Here is a 23,925-nt window from a genome sequence, read left to right on the forward strand (position 1 = left end):
TTTTCATTATTATGCAAGACTTATGTGAATACTGTTTATAGCCCAAGCCACAAGATACTGGAAATCAGTGCTCAAAGCGTAAGACCCCAACCAAACAGAAAAATAAAGCACTGTGAGGATGCAGGAAACCACGACCATGTACGAATGGAAATACTGGCAATAACTTTAATAAAACAGTCATCAGAAAAATCATGAAACACTTAACTGTTTGACCGTGTTTTTCATATCTACAACTGACACATCCTCAGATCCAAATTAACAATCACATATGCTACCACTTAAATACTATCACCAATTAGGCTAATAAAATCAAATAATAAAACAATTTAGTCATTAATATCATCGGACCTATTCAAGTATGAGGGGGCTCAAGAACAAACTGATAAGTCTTCAGTTCTAAACATTATCTTTCTTCTGCAGGCTTGGATGCTTTAATGCCAGATTAATTTTGTTCCAGTAATTTTTTCATTATTATGCAAGACTTACGTGAATAATGTTTTATAGATTTTTAATGTGTCGTTCATTGTACATATCTTTAAAATGTAATTACTATTTGAATATCTTTAAACAGTTAATTATTTGCCTTGAAACTCAGTGGGAATAATGGATTTATTGAAACACTTTTGTCACAGATGCAACTCAACAGCCATCTATTATACTGACAGCAGCTAAATTGGGCAAATGTTTCCATCAGATAAAACATACAAATCATTTACCATTTTCTGTTTTAGCAATCCTTTACACTATGTTTGCAGTGAAAAGTGTTCTCCTGCTATATTGGATATTTTGCATTCTGAAGTATGTGTGAAGTTACACTTTAAATAAATATGTATATAAATGTGAGCGGGCTTTCCTTCCTTTGTTACTAAGGCAAGGAAATGAAAGTTTTATAAAGTACAGGTAATGCAACATTAGCAGAACAATCTGAAGGGGCAGGTATATCTTGCAGGGAATACCACTCCTCTGGAATAGACTCCCCATCCATGTAAAACAAAGCTCATCTCTGATCACATGCAAGTGTAACTTGGATCAATAGGAAATTTACCCCAGGACACAAATTGTTTTTTTATTTGGGATGGTTCTGAGAAAGACATTTTAGATTTTATTAAGCATATGAATGAATCCACTAGTTATTTAAAGCTGACATTTAATTATAACAAGGATAGTATTAATTTTTTAGACTTTAATGTGTATAAATCTATGAATACCCTAAAAGCAGTAGTTATCCTCACTTTAAAAGTATGCGTACCTTTAGTCTGAAGAAAAATATAATAAAAGGGCAGTTCACAGGAATCAGTAGGTTAATTGATGAGACAGTATTTTTTTGAGAGAGAAAACTTAAAAGGAAATTTTGTGAGAGGTGTTACCCCAAGGATTTAATAAAAATGACCCTGATAGAAGTAAAGAAAGGGAACAAAAAGGTGAAATTGAAAATAATAAAATGATGGAGAAGAAAAAAGATTTCTCTTTAGCATGTATTCTAGATAACTCTATAGATGAAAATAAGATCAAAGGAATAATAAGTAATAATTGGTGGTCCTTAATGAACTTCCAAGAAATTAAAAATATAGGGGGTGATCTGGTTTTTGTCTCGAAAAAGGAAAAGAATCTAAAAGACTTATTTTAAAAAAGTAGCTTAAGTCCAGAGATTTCAGATAGTTTAAGTGTTGGGTTGAAAAGATGCAATAATTGTATGTTATGTTCATGTACTAAGGAAGGTGAGAAATTTGAGGTAGTAGTTAAAAATTTTGATATTAGGTTGAACAAACCTTATAATTGTAGGTCGAAATATGAAGTATATATATATTGTGTTTTGTGATTTATGTCTAGCATTTTATATAGGAAGAACTATCAGAGAGTTTTATATGCGGGTGAATGAATATGTAAAAGCAGTGGGCAAGATAGATACAAGTAATGCCCTGGGTAAACATGTAAAACAAAAACATTTGATAGAACAAAATAAGGCATTATTTAAGTTTGTTACAATTGATCAAGTTAATGGGTTTGACTGCAGATTTGATGCAGAAGATGAACTTGATTAGAAAAAATATGGCTGGCAAAAAAGACTTAATGCATGTACAAACCCTGGCCTGAATGACAGGGAGAATATTAAAGTTGTTTTGAAAAGAAAAGAGTTAATGCACTGAGCATTTGTAGTCACATGTTAGGGTCATTAAGTATTTAAGTGAGAGAGTTTTTGATGCAACTTGGTCTGATGAAGTTCCATTAAGGGAATGAAAGTGCTTACCTGTTGTTTTTAGATTTTTTTGGTGCAATAAAGTTTTTATAGTTGTTTGTGTTTTATTATATATCCTACTTTCTTTGTGAATTCCTTAGCCAGTCTCTTTTCTCAATCTATTCTAACCTTCTCTGATTGTTTCCTATAGTTATCATACAATATTTTATATGCCCTACAAATTATCCCATTTTTAAAAGCAACGTATGTTCTAGATTGTATTAAAAACTCCACCAGTGCTGGTCTTTCACTTAGGATTCCCCTGTTAGAGTTGAAGTAAGTTTTGAGTAATTTCTTTGCCAGAAGAGTTTTCCAACTGCATTTCTTTGGCCCAGAGCACTTCAATATCAAAATGCATTTAGAATGAATAAAAGCTGGCTAGGCAGAGACAGTATAACTGAGCAAGCCAGTTTTAATAAAACAAGTAAAAATATATAAAAAAATAATAAAGACTAGAACATAAAAACAGGATAAGCGCTTTCATACACATAGGTACTTCATCAGATCCATTCCTACATCATTTAGCAATGCATTTAAATAGCTTAATGTTTAGGGTCACGTGATCTTAACAATGACTTAATGGAGATGACTTCATTTAACCCCTTGCCTACATCAGCCCTTAGCAAATGCATCCATTTAATCTCTACATACTTTGTTTTTATTTTTATATCACCCCCTCTCAACCTAGGTGTGTATATTTCTAGTACCAAAAACTTAAACCAATGTTCACATGCTGTTAACAGGACATGTTTAGACAGTGCATTCCTTTTCATCTCTTTTGGTGATAACATACAAGTGCTCCCTTATATGACCTCTCAAGCAATGGTTGGTCTTTCCAACATAAAAACTTTTACAAGCTACACAGGACACACAATAAACAACATTTTGAGTACTGCAATCTGCAAAAAACTGACGTTAAAGATCTGTCCTGTTTCTGGGTGTACAAAATGCTCATCTATGTCAATATATCTACATGCATTACAGTGATGGCAAGGAAACATACCTACCCTTTGGCTAACTACACCGTCTTTGCCAGCAGACAGGGGCTTATAGCATAACATTTTCTTTATTGATGGATGATTTTTAAAACAAAAAGAGGGTGTATCTTCTAACAACCTTTTGCATCTATCATCTGAAGCCAAAAATTTTCAGTGTTTTTTTAATAATCTCACAAATGGATCCCCCTGACTGATCTAATTGCTTTGTTTAGCTGTGAAAGGGGAGTGCTTAGTTCTCCCCCCCTCCCCTCTGCAATAAAAGCAGTGGAAAACAATTCCACAGCTTTCTATTTTTATATCAGCTGCTGTGTTCCTGACATTAGCATGATTAATTGCCCATCTAAGATTGACAGCAGTACCTGACAGGGTAAACTACAGATTTAACTGTGTCTATGATATGTCATGCAGGTGGAGACGAATTTCTCTGCAAAGTATATGAGAAGTTGAGTTTAAAAATAAAAAGTAGGTGGGCTTTCCCTTCCTTTGACTCCAATGCAAGGAAATAAAAGTTATAGAAAGTACAAGTAGGTTTCTGGTACCTACACAATGCTGGAACCATATTGTATGGAGAAAAGAAACCTAACAATTGAGGTAAACTGTATGAGAGGGTAGAGTTTTCCTTTAAGTGAAACTGTCTAACTTACCCTGTGATTGTAAAACCTTGGAGCAGGTTAAGTAAGAGCATGCAGGAACCAAGCCCGTCCCCCACTGTGTGTGTGTGTGTGTGTGTGTGTGTGTGTGTGTGTGTGTGTGTGTGTGTGTGTGTGTGTGTGTGTGTGTGTGTGTGTGTGTGTATGTGTGTGTGTGTGTGTGTGTGTGTGTGTGTGTGTGTGTGTGTGTGTTGTTCACAGGGAGTAACTGCTACTTCATCAGTGATTTCTAGTTAATCTTATTTATTTGCAATTCATTTAAATGGTCAGTCACTTTAAGTATACCATAATAAATCATTAAAAAGGATGCAATTTTAATAGTGTACTTGCATCTAAAATGTTTCTTAACACCATTTCCATTACATGCACAGTTTCCTTTTTTATTTGTCTTCTGTCTTATTTTTCATCATTTTAGGATAGTTGATCAGAAGTCACATTAACATGTACATACCAGTTTTGCAGGAAGAAGAGAAATATTCCAAAAGGTCAAATGTTTCTTCCTTTTAGGCAGTTTACAAAGCCCACAAAAAAAATATTTAACTGCCAACATCTGACCAAATGCACTAAGAGCAATATTTTGCCTAATACCACTTGGATAACCCCTGTGATTTCCATTCAGCACAGTCATATGTATTGTACTGTCTTTCACCTTCTCCCATTAGGGGTCACCATGGCAGATCACCGAGCCACAGATTGATTGGCAGTGGAGTTTTTACGGTGTCGAGTTGCCAGCCCAGTGCCCAGTCTTCACAGAATTGAGCACACACGCACACACACACACACACGCGCACACACACACACACACACACACTACTGCATGTCTTTAAAACTCATTTGACCACAGGGAGGCCATGCAGACTCCACACAGAAGGCGCTCCAGCCAAGAATCAAACTGGAGAACCTCTTGCTGTGAGGCAACAACACTAACCACTATGCAGCTCCAAATACATTAAGATATTGCTGGTTTTCCTTGAACAATGAAATGTAGCATTTTCATAAAGCTCAGCATTTTCTTTCCTCATTCCTCTTGCAAATAGTTACAGCTCTGAAGCTCAGCCATGTAAACAATATTCTCAAATAAGAAAATAACTAGCACTGCTTTCTTACACAATAATGAAATAGTAGATGACAAGGTCCCTACTTGTTTACTATCTGAAAAATTGAGGATCAGGGATAAAATACTTTAAATCATGAAACTCAGACTACTGACCACCTGCTCATCATGCAGTGGGGCTTGCAGTGCCCTATATAGATACAGATACTTGAAATCAAATATAATCTCTTAAAAAAATAACTCCAATCCTGCCTGAGTACATGGTTAAGTGATGAGCACCTGCTTTACCCTGAGAGGAACGCTCTGCTATATATTACAATAACGTTGTATTTCTTGGCTAAATAGTACCCAGGCAAACCTGCTGTAAACCCCCATATTATCCCGTTACTGTGGTTTGCACACAGAGTAGAATTTTTCCAACAGTATTGCCTTAAACATTGTAGTTCCACTTAAATAGGACCCAGGTAAACCTATTATTGACCTCTCTGGTACAACTCCCCTCATAATCCACAGAATAATCATCTGGAACCCTAAATAAGCACTTTGGTGGAAATGGGCATTCTGACACAGTGTAGCAATTGTTTCATGTTTACTGACAACTGCCTAATTCTTAAACAATCAGATACAATGTGTCAGAGATGCAATTATGCTGTGTCACTGGAAATAAGCTTCACACATACAGCAGCTGCAATTACCATACAGGTTGTCAGGAACACACAGCACCACATTCTACCTACCACTCTTTCTAAACTATATTAAAGCACACATGATGGAGCTCTCAGACTATGTGTCCCAGGTTGGTCTGAATTTAGCATTGAGCAGAATTCTACCTTCTTCAATGATGATGCCACATTATACAACAACCCCCCATTAATATTCAAAAATGTGCACGCTGATTGGTCAGCATGCACATTGTAAATCAGAGTTATAGTAATGGAAAAAGGTCCGGTCGGCCGGACTTTTCCATTACTATAACTCTTTTTTTACAGCAACGGAGAACGCAAGATCTCGGTTGCTTCACACTGTCTTGCTATGTTAAACTCCTTTAACATAGCGAGACAGTTTGTAAAAAGCAATGGAGATCTTGCTTTCTCCGTTGCTTTTTTCAAAAATGTGTCGTTATGTTAAATGGGTTTAACATAGCGAGAGAGCTTTAAAAAAGCAACGGAGATTCTCTGTTGCTTTTTTTAAAGCTGTCTTGCTATGTTAAACCCATTTAACATAGCGAAGCAGTTTGTAAAAAGCAACGGAGATCTTGCTTTCTCCATTGCTTTTGCCCACAGCTCTGATGTGCTGCGTAGGCATACGCATGCGCAGTACATCAGAACTGCCACAGAATACCAGACAGCTGCGGAAGGGCAGCAAGGATGCATTATACAATGCCATTATTTAAGAAAAGTAATTTTTTTTTTTCTTAAATAATGTCATTGTATAATAGCAATAACCCACTTCTGGGTGTGGGTAATGCTGAATTTACCCATGGTTGGCTTTGTTTGGCGACTCGGGCTTCGACCTCGTGACCAAACCACACCAACCATGGGTAAATCCAGCATTACCCACACCCAGGCGTGGGTTATTGCTATAATATCAGCAGAGGATAATTGATTTTAACAATTGCCTTGGGTTTTGTTGTCATTTGAAGGGAGGAACAATATTTGTTAGCTTACTAGGATATGATCTACAGACCATGCAGCTCCACTAGGTATGGTCTGCAACTATCTTATTAAATCTTTTAAATATGACTAAAACTTTTTCCACACCAATAGTGTCTTTTTTATGCAATGCTGACCTAATAAACCTTCCAACATAGCAAAACCAACCTAGGATAATCTGAAGGCATTACTACTATATGCCAGGAGTTTGAACACAAAACTCCACTTCCTGCTACCTCTCCTCACCTTGCAGAGCATCTCTAGTTACAGAGCCATGTTGTAAAGCCATGGAGAGTACATCAACAGTGCAAGACTATAATGCCTGCACACATTTAGCTAGCTGATGCACAGGAAGGGATAAAAGGTGAAGGTGTCTCAGTATTCATCAAAAACAGTCACATCCTAAAACTAGTCAAGCAGAGTGATGCACTAGAGCTTCTCCATGTGCATCTCGGCATAAACAATGTCCCATACCATATCATTGCAATCTATCGGTCCCCCTTATGGCCCAGGATATCCATACCATATACTAAAATGAACTGGAGTCATTCTGCATTGAACTCAACACTATAATGCTGGGCAACTTCAACTATCCCACTATAAATTGGAAAACATATACAACTTCCAATATGTAGGCCAACAGATTCCTGGACTTTGCCAATACAGATACTCTAGATCAGGTAGTCCTTACTCCCACTAGGAGCACCAACATCCTTGACCTGATCCTCATAAACATGGAAGAACCTTGTCACTACCCATGTGTATTGCCCTTACTTGTCAGGTCAGATCATAAAGCTGTCGACTTTGAAATTAAACTAAAACATGTGACCCTCATCTAACCCTTGAACATTTAGGAATTATTCCAAAGCAAATCTCCTATGACTGAGTGATACCTTAGCAAAGTTTCAGGCCCACCAAAACCACATGAACTCTGCTGCCTAAGTGGACTTGTTCACAAAAACCCTGTACCAGCATGTAAACAGCTGCACTGAGGCAGCTGTACTCACCCAAAATAAGCACAGGATTATCTCAAAACACAAGCCTCCTTATCAACAATTTGTGTAAAAAAGGAAGAAAACCATGGCTAAATCTAGGAAGTGTAATGCCCAGCAAGGCAAGAAGCCCATCATCAAACAAAAGTTATTCATGAGTCTTATGAAGTCTACCAAAGCCAAATTTGAGGTGAAAATAACATTGTCTGAAAAGGGCAACCACAAGTCCTTCTTCATGTATGTCTGCAACCTCAAAGGTAAAACAACAATGTGCTGAAATAATTGTAAACAGATCCACTTATGTGGAAGCAGAGGATATATAAAACCTACTCACTGATAAATTTAGCTCCAGTTTCACTCCTGTCCTTGCCAACACCTCTCATGAGATTCCCTCAAACATAACTACCCTGAGTATCACTAGTGAACAAGTGTTCAATGTGTTTTCCAAGGCAAAGAATACTGCATCTGTGGGACCTGGTAATATTCTGGGATGCTTCCTGAATATCATGAAATATGACCAATAAAGCCCTTTAATATCACTTTCAACTTTAGCCTCCTAACTGGTCCTATGCCTAGCAAATGGAGGACTACAACAGTTATCCCTATGCACAAAGGTAGGAAATCTACTGGCCCAGGTAACTACAGACCGATAAGTCTGAGTAGCCTCATATATAAAGCCAAGGAAAGAATTGTTATGGATATTATAAATAAAGACATAGGAAACCTACAGAAACTGGATCCATCACAGTCTGGTTTCATCAAAGGCAGACTGTTCCTACTCGGGCTGCAAGACTATTTCACAAAAGTCACCAAAGCTATGGACAAGGGAAAAATGGTACACACTGCCTATCTTGACCTGATCAAAGCAACATTATTCTCTATTTGTGCATTATAGACAAATGCCCAAAACTAGGAGTAAACTTCTCTGTCATCTATTGGATAGCCAACTGTCTCAAAGACAGGACACAGGAAGTCAAGACAGGGGACTCTAACTCCAAAAAAAGGTCAGCCACTAGCAGAGTCCCTCAGTGCTCAATGATGAGGCAGATCCTGTTTGGCACCTATTTTAAAGAAGTCAAGGTTAACATCAAAGACCTCTGGCTAGCCAAGTTTGCAGACAGCTGTAAGCTTGGCACAATCATAGAAAACTCCAAGGACATTATTATTTTCCAAGAGGACTTGTCACAATCTAATTGATGCCAGAGCTATGATCAAAAACTGAAAGTCAAAAATTGTATAATAGCATCTTTTGGAAAGACAGCTACCCTTGGGAATTATCACATAGACAATACAACCCAAAGAGTAGACCCAGTCATCAGGGACCCAGGAATATATGTGGACAGCGACTTGCTTTGACCATCATGTGACTCCTGTTGTAAAGATATGATTCTATATTGTGCAACTTATACGCAAAGGTATGACACCCAGGTCCAAAGATGTCATTGTCCCACTATACTCAGCCCTCATTAGGCCAATCACTGTGAACAGTGCTTCCTTCACTATGTACCTGACAAGGCATATGCAACAACTGGACAGCCTCCAAAGGTTCCGCACAAAAAAAAAATACAAGTCATAAACCATACAGAAGAAGAGTGCCTCAAAGCCTTTTCTTTATACTCAGTTTCTCACAGACTACTGAGAGTTACTCTATGCCTGATGTACATGACATCATCTGATCAAGTACTGATCGACTTGCTGCACATATACAAGCCTAGCAGCATTAGAAATATCTGATCAAAGGACCTAAACCTCATTTGCAACATAAACAAAATATGTTGGCAGGACAAGTATGTGTCTTAGAGACTGCCCCTACTGTGGAACAGGTTTCCTGTCCATGTGAGGCAGAGTTCATCTTTTACTCTATTCAAAAGCAACCCAGACAAATGGATGAGGAAATGGAAATTTACTCTTGGAATGGCACCAATGCATCTATTAGACACAGGCAAGTTGTAAATGCTTGGACTTCTAAACTCAGCTATATATCCGTAGGTAATTTAGTCTGTCATTTATAAATGTGAAAACATGGTTAAGCATAAAAGGGCCTTCTAAGGCCTTTAGCTTAGTAATCACCTATGAACCTATGAGAAGTTCACTCCCTGCCTTGGTCTGAATTAAGCCTCTCAACCTCTCATCATTCAAAATCATAGTAGAGGGCCATTGAAGATCATAAGAAAGGGCCCACAATTATAACACTTAGATTTTACTTTTGTGTAAATTTGTCTTCCTGGGAGTGAAGACATAATGCATAAATTTGTCATCTTGGGTGGTATGATGTGAAATCTAGAAAATAAAACCTTGGTCTAATAAACCTTGCGTGACCATTCATAAGGAATGATCTTATCTCACTAAACAATATAAAATTAAACCTACATGCCACAATCAAGTCACAAGCATCTAATTGAACTACTATGTACTGCCGAGTACAAGAGTGTCCCAATCATATATTTACAGGAAGCAAACATTCATTGCTATAAAGCCTCTATTAATATCTATACCTAGGGCTGGGAGTTGCATAATGGTTAAGGGGTTTACCTTACAGACAGAAGGTACAGTGTTTGTGTAACACTTTTGAGGAAAAGTGGCTAAACTTAAAATGGCATGCAATGGCAGCTAGCTAAGTACTTACCTATGAACATATCCAATAGATAGGCACTAATAAAACCAAAACTAAGAGTAAATACCAAACATTTGCAAACAAACCCAAATAAAGAACCAAATTATTAGTTACACTAGAGTTAGAAATGCCATAGCAGAACTACATGTATTAAATGTCTGCACCCCACCTATTCCACCAGTGACTGCTGAAACAGAGGTGACTGAGTTGGTTCTCAAGTGGGTGGTGTTTAGTTCCTTCACCTATTGGTCACAAGGGAACCACAAATCCAGCTTCCATACATTTATCATGTAAAATCCATTTGTTATGATTCGTCCTAACTTTAGGTACAATAAGTATTTTTAACAGTAATTATCATATTGCCATCAAATAAATATGCCTACACAGCTTAAACCCCTTGTATTTTGTCATATAAAATTAAAGTTTAGAAGAGAAGAGACAAATGGTAGTTATCAGCCTCATTCAACATACATAATTACCATTCAGTGTATTATATATGCTTAAGAAACACTGGCCCTGCATTGAATCAGGGGGGTTATTGGCGAATGAATAAATGTTTGCAGAATAGTATCTTAATTCATTGCAATATTTAGATAATATTTAGAATATACTAAGGGAAGGCAGGAATTCAGCAATTGTTTTGAAATGTTGGACTGATAGCAAAGAAAATACATATGACGCATCTCTTCATACTTGTTAATTGCACTCCCAGCATATGTAATATATTCCGTTTGCTGTTATTGTGATTATTCGTCTTTGTTATTGTTCTTTTTATAGTTTCATGGAGCTTTTCTCCCCGGACCACCACTGAAAATGGGCTCATGTTCGCCCAGTGGACTTCCCTGGTCACCAAACTGTAATAAATAAAATAAATAAAAAAAAATAAATGTATATTGCATTTAAATGGAAAAATATTAAAATCATTTGTTTTCTTTTCTGTTAATGAATGTTTGCCTATGTCTTTAGTGATAATTTAATAAAAGTGTTAAAACATTTAGAATATACTATTTGTAACAGAAATAATGTACAATTTTTGTTCTGAGTTTGCCCCTTTCTCATTGTTGATAGATGCAGCTGTCCATATAAGGATTTTCCTACAGAAAGGGGACACAAGGTAACCCTCCCCTGGCTGATAGATATAAACATTGGAGTATCCATTGTATATTTTTAGTCACACTGTCCATTACAAGCCAGCCATGTTTGGTAGTTTGGGAAGCCTTTCACTCATTTCCCTCATTGGGTGCCACCATATGCAATGCTTGCCTTATAATCTTCTGTGCAAGATATTGAAGAAATTCAGTCCAACTAGGCAAGAGTAATCCCAGTAACAGTTGATGTAGAATTTTTGGGTCCTAAATAACCTTTCTTTTAATGTAGCTAACCAGCAATGAAACCGAATAGCATATGGACTCCTACAAGAAAAGTTATATTGTTTATTTGAACGTTTTTTTTTTTTTCATGGAAAACAATTAGACTCTCTAAAAAGAGACAGAAAATCATAAAGTTTCATGATGTTTTCATGGATAGTAATAACGTCTGTCTGTATTACATAAAGAAAGCTGTGCCCTCCACTAGCAGTAGAGATGAATTGTCTGGTTTGAATGGATAAGCCTAACATCGCAGCAGCACAGTCAGGAAATGGTCAGTGTGTGATCTGTGAACAAATTCCAATATGGCTGCAATATTCCCTCCAGGATGTAGCAAGAAGCAAACAGCAGCTCACAGAAACAGTGAGATAATGATGCAGTCAGATATTTCCTTTTTATAGACTGGTTACAGCACAGCCAGCAGCACAAAAAGTATCATGTCAGCAGAAACTAGAGACCCTATCATCAAGATTACATTAAAAGAAAGGTTATTTAGGACCCAAAGATTCTACATCAACTGTTACTGGGATTACTCTTGCCTAGTTGGACTGAATTTCTTCAATATCTTGCACAGAAGCATATCGCCTACTCAGAGGCGATCTCTGCCTAACATACAAAGCTATGTCAAACCCAGAGCTGTTGGACATGCTCCACTTAAAGAAATCCCAATCCCTCCGAGCTACACGCTCTAGGGACCTAAACCTTGGCACCACAATAAACAGAACATGCTGGAGGGATAGATTCCTGTCCCAGAGACTTCCCATACTCTGGAACAGACTACCTATCTATGTCAAACAGAGCTCCTCATTAGAACTCTTCAAGAAAAATCTTGATGATTGGATGGGAAATGGGAAATTCACCCCGGGGATCACTTCTGTGGCTCTGCTTGACAGGGGCACAGGAAAATAATTTTCTTGGGTGGAGGAAGCCAGGGTACATTTTTTGGCTAGGCTTGTATGGGCCAGAGACTTCCCATACTCTGGAACAGACTACATATCTATGTCAAACATAGCTCCTCATTAGCACTGTACAAGAAAAATCTTGATGACTGGATGGGAAATGGGAAATTCACCCCGGGGATCACTTCTGTGGCTCTGCTCGACAGGGGCACAGGAAAATAATTCTCTTGGGTGGTGAAAGCCAGGGTACATTTTTTGGCTAGGCTTGTATGGGCCCTAGGGCCGATAGCCTAGTACCTACCTATGAACCTAGTCTACCCAGCTACAGGTCTTTCTTTAGCCTGCAGGCTGCTACATACTCTCTTCCTCATAAGTTATAAATAGGCAGCAATCCATTTCATTTAAGTTAATGTAAACAGCCATAATTTCAGCCGTCTCCTTTGCAGTTAGTACCAGTACTTTTTTAGAACACTGCATTAGCGTTAGACATCTAGTTGTATCTGCCTATTGGTTGCTCCTTCTGGAACAGGATGTGCTTCAGAATGTCTCTCTGTCACTGGCTGTGTAAGTAAGTCAATGAAACACTAAAAATCAGAGCTATCCAAGGTCAGACCAGATCAGAGGTGCAGACACACACTTCAAGTTTTTAAAATTGGAGTATTCCATTAAATGCAGAGGTATAGTTTAGACAGGAAAGATTCATTTTTCCTTTTGAGCTGCAAGATGCTTATGTAGCTCATTTTCAGTGACTGGTATCTAGGACAGTCAATAGGTCAGGCACAGAAAAAACTGTATCCACTGAAAGAAATTTTAAGCTGGCTGTAATTACCACTGGCAGAACATTTCTCATTTGTGAAGGAATACAAAAGAGACAGAATTATGGGGAAAAAGATAAAAAGTATATGCTGCCTACAGTAAAAATATGGTAATAACCAATCCCTCCTATAATGGTGACTAGTTTATGTTCAAGTTGATAACAAAAGGGAAACAGGCACTACTTATCATAGCAATGTGAAAGAAGTACAACTCTTACCAGCCAAAGGGACTATTACTGCAGGTAAAGTACTTGCTCCATATGGGATCATTTTTTTCCAGCTACAGAACAATTATTGGCAGAGCAATATGACTAACAATGACAGAGATACTGCCTCTTCCTCATTAAGCCAATAATTAATGTAGAGATAAATGAGAAGACAGGAGATATCAATAATATTTTACCCTTTGAGTGACATTCAATCTAAAGTGTCACAAAGACATGAGGGGAACTGCTATCATCATACTGAGAAAGTAAGCATGGTGGATCTAGACTATAAAAAAAAAAAACACTGTGTGAAATAAAAAAAAAATTCCAGGAGCTGTAAATCTTAGAATTTAATAAAAATATTAAGCACTTTCATCTTATACAATATAAAGCTTCATCAGAACTATTAAACAAGTCTAGTGACATTCCTAATATGCTACTTCCCATGACACACATGGTACAATCACTCTAATCAAAACAATACTACAATGTCAATCAGAACATCCTCCCTTAACAACATTTTTTATATACATGTTTTACAATAAATATTTTCAACCAAATAATACGTTATCAAAAATTCCCTACATCATAATAAACATGTATAATGAATATATTTATCATTGTTTATATTAAAAAACATAAATAATACCAACATTCCTTGTCCAGGACTAAACTGAAAAATAAAATATATTTAAAAATTAATTATAATGAACTTCATAGCCTTGCAGTTCACATTTTTAGTACTCTCATAACTGAAATACATCAGGGGGCCTGACCTACAATTTCAGCTGCCAGTACAGCGCCCTGTACTCTGTCTTGGTTTCACAGTATCCACCTCTGACTTTGCATGTTATTTGTTCCAATACAAAAAAATTAAATGAACTAGAAATGCATTCTTTAGTATGTCTGTATAATGCATTTGTCTCCACCTGATGAGGTATATCGTACATGTGCTCATATATCCTTTTCTTTAGAAGTCACTCAGTCTTTCCTACATAAAACCCAGGACAATTCTGACAACCTGATTAATAACCCACACAGTGTTATATGAATTTCCTACATGCAAAATAAAATTTAAGTAAATATAATGTCTTTGTAACAGTCACTAATCTGCTTAGTTAATAAACTAATGCATACCATGTAAGGTGTGTTTATTCAGTAACAATTAAAAAAACTTAAAATCTAATAACCTACATTTATGAGCAACAAGAAGTGAATATAAAATGGCCAAAAATCCTGACTTACATATAATAAGTCCAAAATTGCCATTTCACAGAATCCATTTCTCTGAGGAATGGCAAACCTCAGAGATGGTTATATAATGGTATGTATACGTTGAGGGTGGGGGATTACATCAACATCAGGGAGTGCATTGAAGCTTGCTCCCCTGCCAAAAACCAGTTTAGAAGGAGACAAGTGACGTTCAATGTCCACTCTTCTCCTGGGTGTTTCTGTCTTTTTTCAGTGTCTCAAGATTTGGCAATATGAGTCTTAAGATTTCAGTTGGGAGATACTTAAGCAAATATCTTCAAGAGCAGTAGCGTTAGAGACACAAAGAAGTATGCTTTCTAGATACTTGTCAAAAAGTGGCCAAGGAAACTGTTGATGTTACAACAGACCTGCAATCTACATTAGCCGAAGCAGAATTATACTTTTATTCTTAGTTATTCTTCTGGACAGACTATGAATTGACAAGTGAAACTGTGCATAGGACAGAGACCCGAAAAGGCAACACATATAGATAAACACACGTGCGCACACACACACACACACACACACACACACACACACACACACACACACACACACACACACACACACACACACACACACACACTACATATGCGCAAGATTTCCACAAAAAATTTAGTTGGTGGTTTAAATGTTACATTAGCAGTATTACAACATTCAGATTATACAGTTACTTATCACAAGAACAACTTACCCACAACATAATCGCCAAAACCAATTGTGCTGAGTGTGATAAATGAAAAGTACACTCCCTCCATGTAAGACCAATTCTCTGAGAACAGGAATAGTACAGGTGGCAGTAAAAGAAAGACTATAACACCAGCCATAAAGGAAATTAAGATTGTCAGAATCTTCACTTTTTTCTGAAAAACAAGACAGTAGTAACATTACACTGAGACATGAATAATGAAAGAATCTTATTCTTTACAAAACGCATATTAATGCGCTGACATTTTACAACAATCCTTAGTACATCTCAGCAGACAATATACAGTACTATATCACACCAGTACAGGTTTTGCGTTAAACTATTTTTTTATATTAAAAGTTTCCAGCAGCTAGTCCAAATTCCAACTAGGAATATGATAGTGTGTGTGATGGAGTGTAATAAAAAATCTAAAAGGGAATCCATCCTTGACTGGGTCCTAACTAGCAACCCCACATTGTACCCTCACACAGGCAGTCTCCCAGACACCTTAAGTGACCACAACATAATATACTTTATACGTAGTAGAACAAGCATATGCAAAACCACTAACTATATATCCACTAGAAACACAAAAAAATTCTCTCCTGAGGTCCTCAACACTTTACTGTGTAACTGTGACTGGACCCCCCCTAAAAACCCTCCCACTTGACCAGGCTGTAGCATATTTCAACAAAACATTTCTACAACACCTAGACACTGTCAGCTCCATTGCGCAAAAATCAAGGTTAGAACCTCTACAAACCCATGGCTCAGTAAAGAAACCAAACAAATCCTCAAGTCCAGAGACACTGCCTGGCGTTACTATCAAAAAACAAAGAAACACAAAGCCTAACTAAGTACCAAGAACTGTGCAACCGTGCAAAAAATGCATTAGGCTGGACAAAAAATCCTACTACACAACATTACAAACTAAATACCAACACAACCTGCAAAAATTTTGGCAAAATGTAAACCAGCTACTAAAATCCACCCAAAAGGCTACCCCAAACCAACCACCCCTGACACTAAAGTTCCCATCGAAACACAATTCAACTCCCACTTTGTGAACTCAATTCTATCCTTAGTATCACAGGACAGTTCCTTCCTCACTATCCCCCAACACAAATAACACTAATACAAGCTTTACCCTCAAAACAGTTTCCACCACTTCAATCAAAAGCTTGTTCTCCAAACTAAAAACCTCATCAACAGCAGCCGACCTACTCCCCAGCTATTTCTTGAAACTCACAGCAGATGCTATTGCTATCCCAGTCTCCACTCTCATAAACAGATCAATTGTTGAAAACTATGTGCCCAAACTCAGGAAAATATCCTATGTTACACCCATACATAAAGGCGGGACCTCCACTGAACTTAATAACTACAGACCCATTGCTTTACTCTCCCCCCTGGCCAAAATCCTAGAAAAATGCATCCATACCCAGATGCTAAACTATCTCCTAGACTGCAACATCCTGTCACCTACTCAGCATGGTTTCAGACCTGCCCATAGTACCACTACAGCTCTCCTCTGCTTCACAGACACAGTAAACCATCTCAAAAATGAAGGCCTGCAAGTGTCAACTCTTTTTTTGGATATGTCCAAAGCATTTGACACAGTCTCACACCAAATCCTGCTAAACAAACTAAACCAATATCATCTATCTAATTCCACTCTTACCTGGTTCCAAAGCTACTTAACTGACAGGTACCAAGCTGTGAAATGGGAAAATTCTCTCTCTCCTCAGCCGCCCATAACTATAGGAGTCCCACAGGGTTCTATCTTAGGACCACTACTATTCACAATCTTCACAAATGACCTCCACACCTCCACACAGCATGCATCTATAATTCAGTATGCAGATGACACTACCTTAATCTGTGCTGCACAAAACATTCCCACCCTCCTGCAAACAAGTCAACTAGCATTCTCTGATGTTGAAAACTACCTTACCAAAGCCCAACTTATCCTCAATCCAAAGAAAACTCAACTTATGATTATAACCAGTTCTAACAAAAACACTAACAGTCAATTCACTATCTACTCCACAAATGCTACTCCAATTGCTCCAGTGGCACAGGCTAAGCTATTGGGAATAACCATAGACTCCCACCTAAAATTTGATAGTCATCTGAACTTAACTATTAAAAAAGTACATGCCAAACTGGGGTCACTCTACCGTATCAAACCATTTCTTACCAACAACACAAGATCAGCCATTGCTCGCTCCCAACTTCTATCCACCCTATTCTATGCATCTCCCATTCTGACTAATCTCAACAAAACTGAACTAAGCAAAATGGAAGCTTGCTATAACAGAATTGCCCATTTTGCTGCAAATTGCTCATATAGAACTCATCACTGTACTGCTTTGAGACAGCTCCACTGGCTTGAACTGCCCAACCTCCTAACCTACAATCAGCTCTGCCTCTGTCATTCTATCTATTACCTCCCCAATAAGTGTCCTGCCCTCAAAACCTAGTACAACATCACTCAGCCAAAAGGCCTCTTAGATCATCAAGCAAACTACTACTAGAAGTCACCAACAGCTACAATAGCTTTGGAGATGCACTATATAGTAGTTCGGTGGCTAAAAATGGAACTCTGTCCTTACTAGCATTCAAAACACATCATCCAAAGCCTCCTTTAAAGACCTCATCAGGCAACATCTCAAGCAAAGTTGGCAGTGCCATGATTGCTCCCCAGGCTAGTGAAAGCGGATAACATATGCATACTAAATCTAGAGCAATTGATAATAGTTTTCAATCTTACTCACAAACACTGGCTAATCTACAATGTATGTACTGTACCTGTGTACTATGTATGTATTCTACCTACATTCCAAAGTTCAGCTGTACACCACAAATCTATTACTTACCTTTATTTTTAAAATTAATATCTTTTTGATTGTTCTCTCCACTGTAACTGTTTGTGCCGCATACCACTGTAAAAACATGTCTCTTGTAATTTGTGTGTATACTGATTATGTCTAAATAACTAAATGTGTCTGTAATTTTTCTTTGTGGAGCTTTTCTCCCTGGGCCTCTGCTGAAAAAGGGCCTTTTCGGCTCAGTCAGACACCCCCGGTTAACAAATGTAAAATAAATAATAAATAATAAATTAATGATGCTGTTTAACACAATCGTTAAGATGTAGCATATAATGTACAAGAGTAATCAGTGGTCACTAAGTTTATAAAAGGTTGGTCCAAGGCATCTCCTGAAAGTTAGTTGTACTAAGAGTATAGATTTTCTCTTTAACCATTTTTTGTAGTATTCAGTGCATTATTTTTTAATTGCTTTGTCCATGATCAGTTTAATGTATTTTAATAAAGTTTCCAGTTTCAGATACAGTTATCTTCTACTTTCATTTTTCATGCCCTTAATGTTGTGTTAAATGTCATTATTCCTATATTCTTTCACTTTTTGTAAAACAGTGTCCCTTCCTGTCTCAGTCTTTGCATTTCATTGTGTCAGGGTCCTGTGAATAGTATAATGGGCCCTCATATTAATGTAATCTTCAGCAAGGCAAACTTACTTCTCACCTACTCTTGTTGAATTTACAGGATGCTTGGATAAGTGATCAACATTATTTTTCCTTCCTTTCATGTACTGTGAAATTATGTGACTGGAGTGGTGGTTTTGGTTTATAGTTGCTAAATATATATGCCAGTGGTCTGTGTTTTCTGATCTATATAAAATCATTTGTAAAAAGTGTACACGTGAATTCTCACATGCCTAGAAAAAGTAAAAGCTGCTTTTACAGCCTAACTTTATCTGTTTTTCTACTTCACACAGGGCTTCCTTACATAACTGATAACTTTGATATTCGCACCATATTTAGTTGTCCCTACTGCTTGTTTTTTAGGCTTTTTTTCCATGTTGTTTACTGACCATTTAGCCTTCTCAGAACAGAATATTGAGGCCATCACAAAAGCAACCATCATGGCTTTTCTGCTTGCCCCTACCCCACGGGATTCTGCCAAATGCTTAAGTAAGGAATGCAATGCTGGGACCTGTTTAATGCATGCATGCTTTTAAACATTCATCATACTGACTACAACAGAATGCTTTGTTTTGAAATGCTTGCATATTGCTAGACTCCAAGTGGTCCTAATGCAGTCTTCCCAAACTCTAGCATAATAAGTCCAGGCAGCCTTCCTTCCCCTAGAATGGCAAGGTAGTGTCAGACATGCCTACTCACTTTTCCGTGCCCACACCTGTACTGTCTCTGTCACTAATCAGTCCCAGGTTATGTAGGTCACAGTTATGGCTTTATACCCCTATATTAAAAAACTTGCAAGAACGCCCCTACACCTCTTGAGCTGGCATTTACTTTTAACAATTTAAGATTCTTCATACCAAAATATGATACTGTTGCAAAGTAAACATAACACATTCATCAACATCTCCAATGCCTCTAATTGCTTAGCTGTTTTTCAGACTAAATTAATGGAATATATTTTCATTACCTTCCAAAGAAGCACTGCTATGATAATGAAGTCCTTGGTAAAGTTTAAGCTACAGTTATCCACATTTAACAGACGTATTAGTCACTGCATTTATTGGAGGTGTCATGTTATGTATTTGCATTCACATTTATAGGGTTTAGGGATGTAACCATTTTGCAAAAAAAAAAAATGAATCTATGAAAATAAAATAAAAATGCTTATCAAATGAGTGCTTCTCTTTCTTTAATTCGTCTATTTTCTTCACTTTCTAAAGCACTTTTCTTTATGCCTATTCATTTTCCTTTCATCTTTACCAGATATCACAATGTCATCTGTAAAACTGCATTTTGATCCCTTGTATTACCTGTTGTCAAAGAAAGATCTAACATTTGATAAGTACTATCCCACCGCATGTAATCTCCCTAAGCCTGCTTCCCCAATGTAAACAGCTGCTGTTTATATGCTATACTGTGAGGTCTCTGTGCACACAAGTATTTTATTATCCTTGCAGATTGTACTGTGCTGCTGGAGACACTTTCAGGTCTCCTTATAGTTTAATGGGATAATTGTTTTATTTTCACTACTCTTAGATAACTTTTCATACCTGAAGGGCACTTCAGAGTTTTTTTCATATTTGTCAGTGAAAATATAATTTCTAGGCCAATCCTCCTGTGGCTCTAATACTGAAGTTATTGAATTCCAACATACCCATACTAAAAACAATTATCAATTTATAGCCTATTATAGGATGCTATTTGTGTCACCACAGGCTATGATAAATTCAAAAACATACTTAGTAAAGTACTCTTATCAAAAATATATTTATATTGGATGATTTCAATTATCCTTGAATACACCGGTATATACATACATCTAAAATTGGGGTACACCCAAAGATTCCTAGATATGATGACTCCTTAGAACAAATTGTTAAAGAAAATGCTGAGGCACAAAATATTCTGAACCTGGTCTTTACCAGCATTGCCACCAAGTGTACTAAGCCTTTACTGTCACCATCCCTGGACGAATCAGACCACAAATTAGTAACCTTCTCTTTAATATCACTAACACTATAATGGTAAACAATTCCGAATTCAAGGACATTAAACATACAAACTTGCTTAAATTCAATGTCTGCACCTTTTCATATGAACCCTACCCTAATATAAAGAAGTGTATAGATCTCCAACAGTCCTCACTGCAACTAAATATAATGGGGATTTTAAAAATAAGCCACTTTAGTGGCCCACCACTATAAATAAGCTCTATAACAAAAGAAAACAATTTAAAGCCCAATGACAAAGATTCCTACATTAAGGAGTTATCCAAAAAGGTCATCAAAGAAGTAAAAACAATCATCAGAAAATTGAATATGGACTGAAAGTGGCATCAGAAAACAAATATAACTACACATTCTTCTGGCATTACCAACTCTGACCCCAAAGCCATAGATAGCATACATGCAAACAGATCAAGTCTTAATTTCATTCCAGATGCAGTCACTGAATTTCCAAAAATCCCTGAGGCTCACTCACCTTTAAGGTCACCATGAGTAAGATTGCTATGGAACATGTTATGGCTGTATTCTCTAAAAGTAAAAACACCACTTCCATGGACTGAAACAATTTACCTTGATGCCTAGTAATTCTGCCAGACATTCATAGATTCATGGATTCATAGATTCATAGACTGTTACTAGACTAATGACCTGGGGGGGGGGGGCTTTCTAAGCTTAGCCAAGTTTTCCTGAAAGAATAATGATGTCCTCTAACAGGACATTGAGGGCTAGACATTTATAAGCTACCTCTGTCCGTAAGGGACATGGGTGCCAGGCCCAGTGTAAATTTCCTGTTCCTCACTTGTCTAGGTTGTACTTAAACTGAGTAATAAACAAACTCAGCTTCATGGATGGTAAGCCTGTTCCAAAGGAGGGGCAGTCTCTGCGACACATATCTTTCTCTCAAGCATGTTCTGTTTAAGTCACAGACAAAATTCAGGTAACTAGACCTTGTATTTCTGATATTCTTTGACTTACAAATATGTAGGAGATTCATAAGTGCAGATTTTGCAGATACCTTGTAAGCCAAGCATAAATCACCCCTTAGCAATCTATAAGAGACTGGGTAGAGAGAAAGAGCTTTAAGATACTGTGCATAAGGCAGGCTTGTTACACCTTGTATTCTTTTTGCAAGGTACCTTTCAGGTCACTCTAGCTGCTGCAAATGCCTGGTCAGGTACATATCAAAGGGAACATTGTACTCTATGATTGACCTGATAAGGGCATAATGCAGTAGGATAATGACTTCTTTGGACCTAAATGCCATGCTTTACTTTTGAGTTGCACAACATAAAAGCATTTCCTCACCTATGTGCATACCCAGATCTCTAACCACTGGGTCGACTCTTAGGGGTGTATTATCAACATGATAATTAGCTGGGATGGTTTACTTCCCAAAGGGTACAATTATGCATTTATTAGCATTGAGGTTAAGACCATGGCTTTGGCACTATTTGTTAAAAAGAGATAGACCTTCTTGAAGAATGCTAGGGTCTGCAGGGGAGTCGAGGATAACCCCCAGCTTGCAATCATCTGCAAACTTAGTCAGCCATAAACCTTTAGCATTTGCTTCCATTTCAGAGAGATAGATGTCAAAAAGGAGTGGGCCAAGTACTGAGCCCTGTGGGTCTTAAGTGATGACTGGCCCCTTGGTGAAGGTGGCCTCACCTATTTTCATCTCCTGGGTCCTATCAGTGAGCCATTTGTCTATGCAGTGGGTGATAAAAGGGTTTATACATAAATTAGTGAGCTTGTCTATAATGCCTGAGTGGGGTATTGTATCAAAAACCTTGACCAGGTAGAAGTAAGCTGTGTGCACTGTCTTACCTTCCTCCAATGCTTTGGTGACCCTCTCAAAAAAGTCCAGCAGATTTAATAGGCATGACCTTCCTTTAACAAAGCCAAACTGTCATGGGTGCAGCATTTGCACATTATTTATGTCCTCATTTATCATGTCCATGATGATTCTTTCCATGGCCTTACATATGAGGCTGGTAAGACTTATGGGCCTGTAGTTACCCAGATAATTGGCTGAACCTCCTTTGTGCAGGGGAATGACTGTAGCCATCTTCCATTTCTTAGGCACAAAACCTGACAGAAGGACCTAGTTGAAAAGTGATTCAAGTGGACCAGAGAGGTCATGTTTCATGCTATTTATTAAACATCCTGGGATGTTATCAGGGCCCACTGATGCAGTGTTTTTGGCCTTGGAAAGTGCATTGATGACCTGTTCCCTAGTAATGGTTTGGGAGCATTGTATTACATGGTATTTCCTTTCGACTATCAGGGGGAGTGGGGGAGAAATTTGAGCTGAACCTGTCTGGCAATGGCTTCCAGTTCAGTGCGAGTGATTCATTTACAATAAGTTCTGTGCACTGATGTGCATTTCCTATGAAGTTACAGACATAGTTGTAGAAAGCTTTGTGGTTGTCCTTTGCCTAAGGAAACTATTTTTTCTTCAAATGTATCCTTTGAAGTATTAATTAACTCTCTTAGCTGCCTGTTTAGATTGGTCAGGGAGCTTTTAGTTTATATGGCTTTGTTCCTCCTACACTTGGCCAAGATTTTTTTTTCTTTTATTGTATAACTGATTGCTATTGTGATTCCACTAGGCTGGCTTGTCTTTTGAGTTTGTCTTATTCTTGATATGAGTGGGCACAACTAGATCTATACAGCTATCAATATGGCTGTACAGAGATTTTGTAAATAGCTCAATGTATTATGTGGTGTTTGCTGGGTTTGAGGGTGCTTGGAATTTAGACAAGGTGTTGCTTGATAGGGAAAGGTTAGCCTTGGAACCCTTCCTAAATGTTTTTGGTTTTGCTGGATCCCCAGATTTAATTTTTATTTCAAGTAATACTGCCTTATGAAAGAATACAAGTAACTCCCAAGGAATAAACTGTACTATCAACCAAAAAAGTATCACAGTAAAAACCGAAGAGCACAGAAACGCAGCCAGAAGTAATAAAAAATGTGATAACAAATAGAGCTGTAC

General features: G+C 37.6%; 1 protein-coding gene across 1 annotated transcript in view; it reads right to left on the reverse strand.

The window, feature by feature from the left end:
* The window catches only part of LOC122804532 (potassium channel subfamily K member 16-like), a 359,265-nt gene that overhangs the window by 5,908 nt on the left and 329,432 nt on the right, over nt 1-23,925 (reverse strand). Inside the window, exon 4 of the mRNA XM_044074454.1 lies at nt 15,429-15,597. Coding sequence (XP_043930389.1) covers nt 15,429-15,597 — 169 coding nt within the window. The remainder of the gene's footprint in view (nt 1-15,428; nt 15,598-23,925) is intronic.

Source organism: Protopterus annectens, chromosome 6.part0 (assembly GCF_019279795.1).
Source record: "Protopterus annectens isolate FY-2018-M chromosome 6.part0, PAN1.0, whole genome shotgun sequence".
NCBI lineage: Eukaryota > Metazoa > Chordata > Ceratodontiformes > Protopteridae > Protopterus > Protopterus annectens.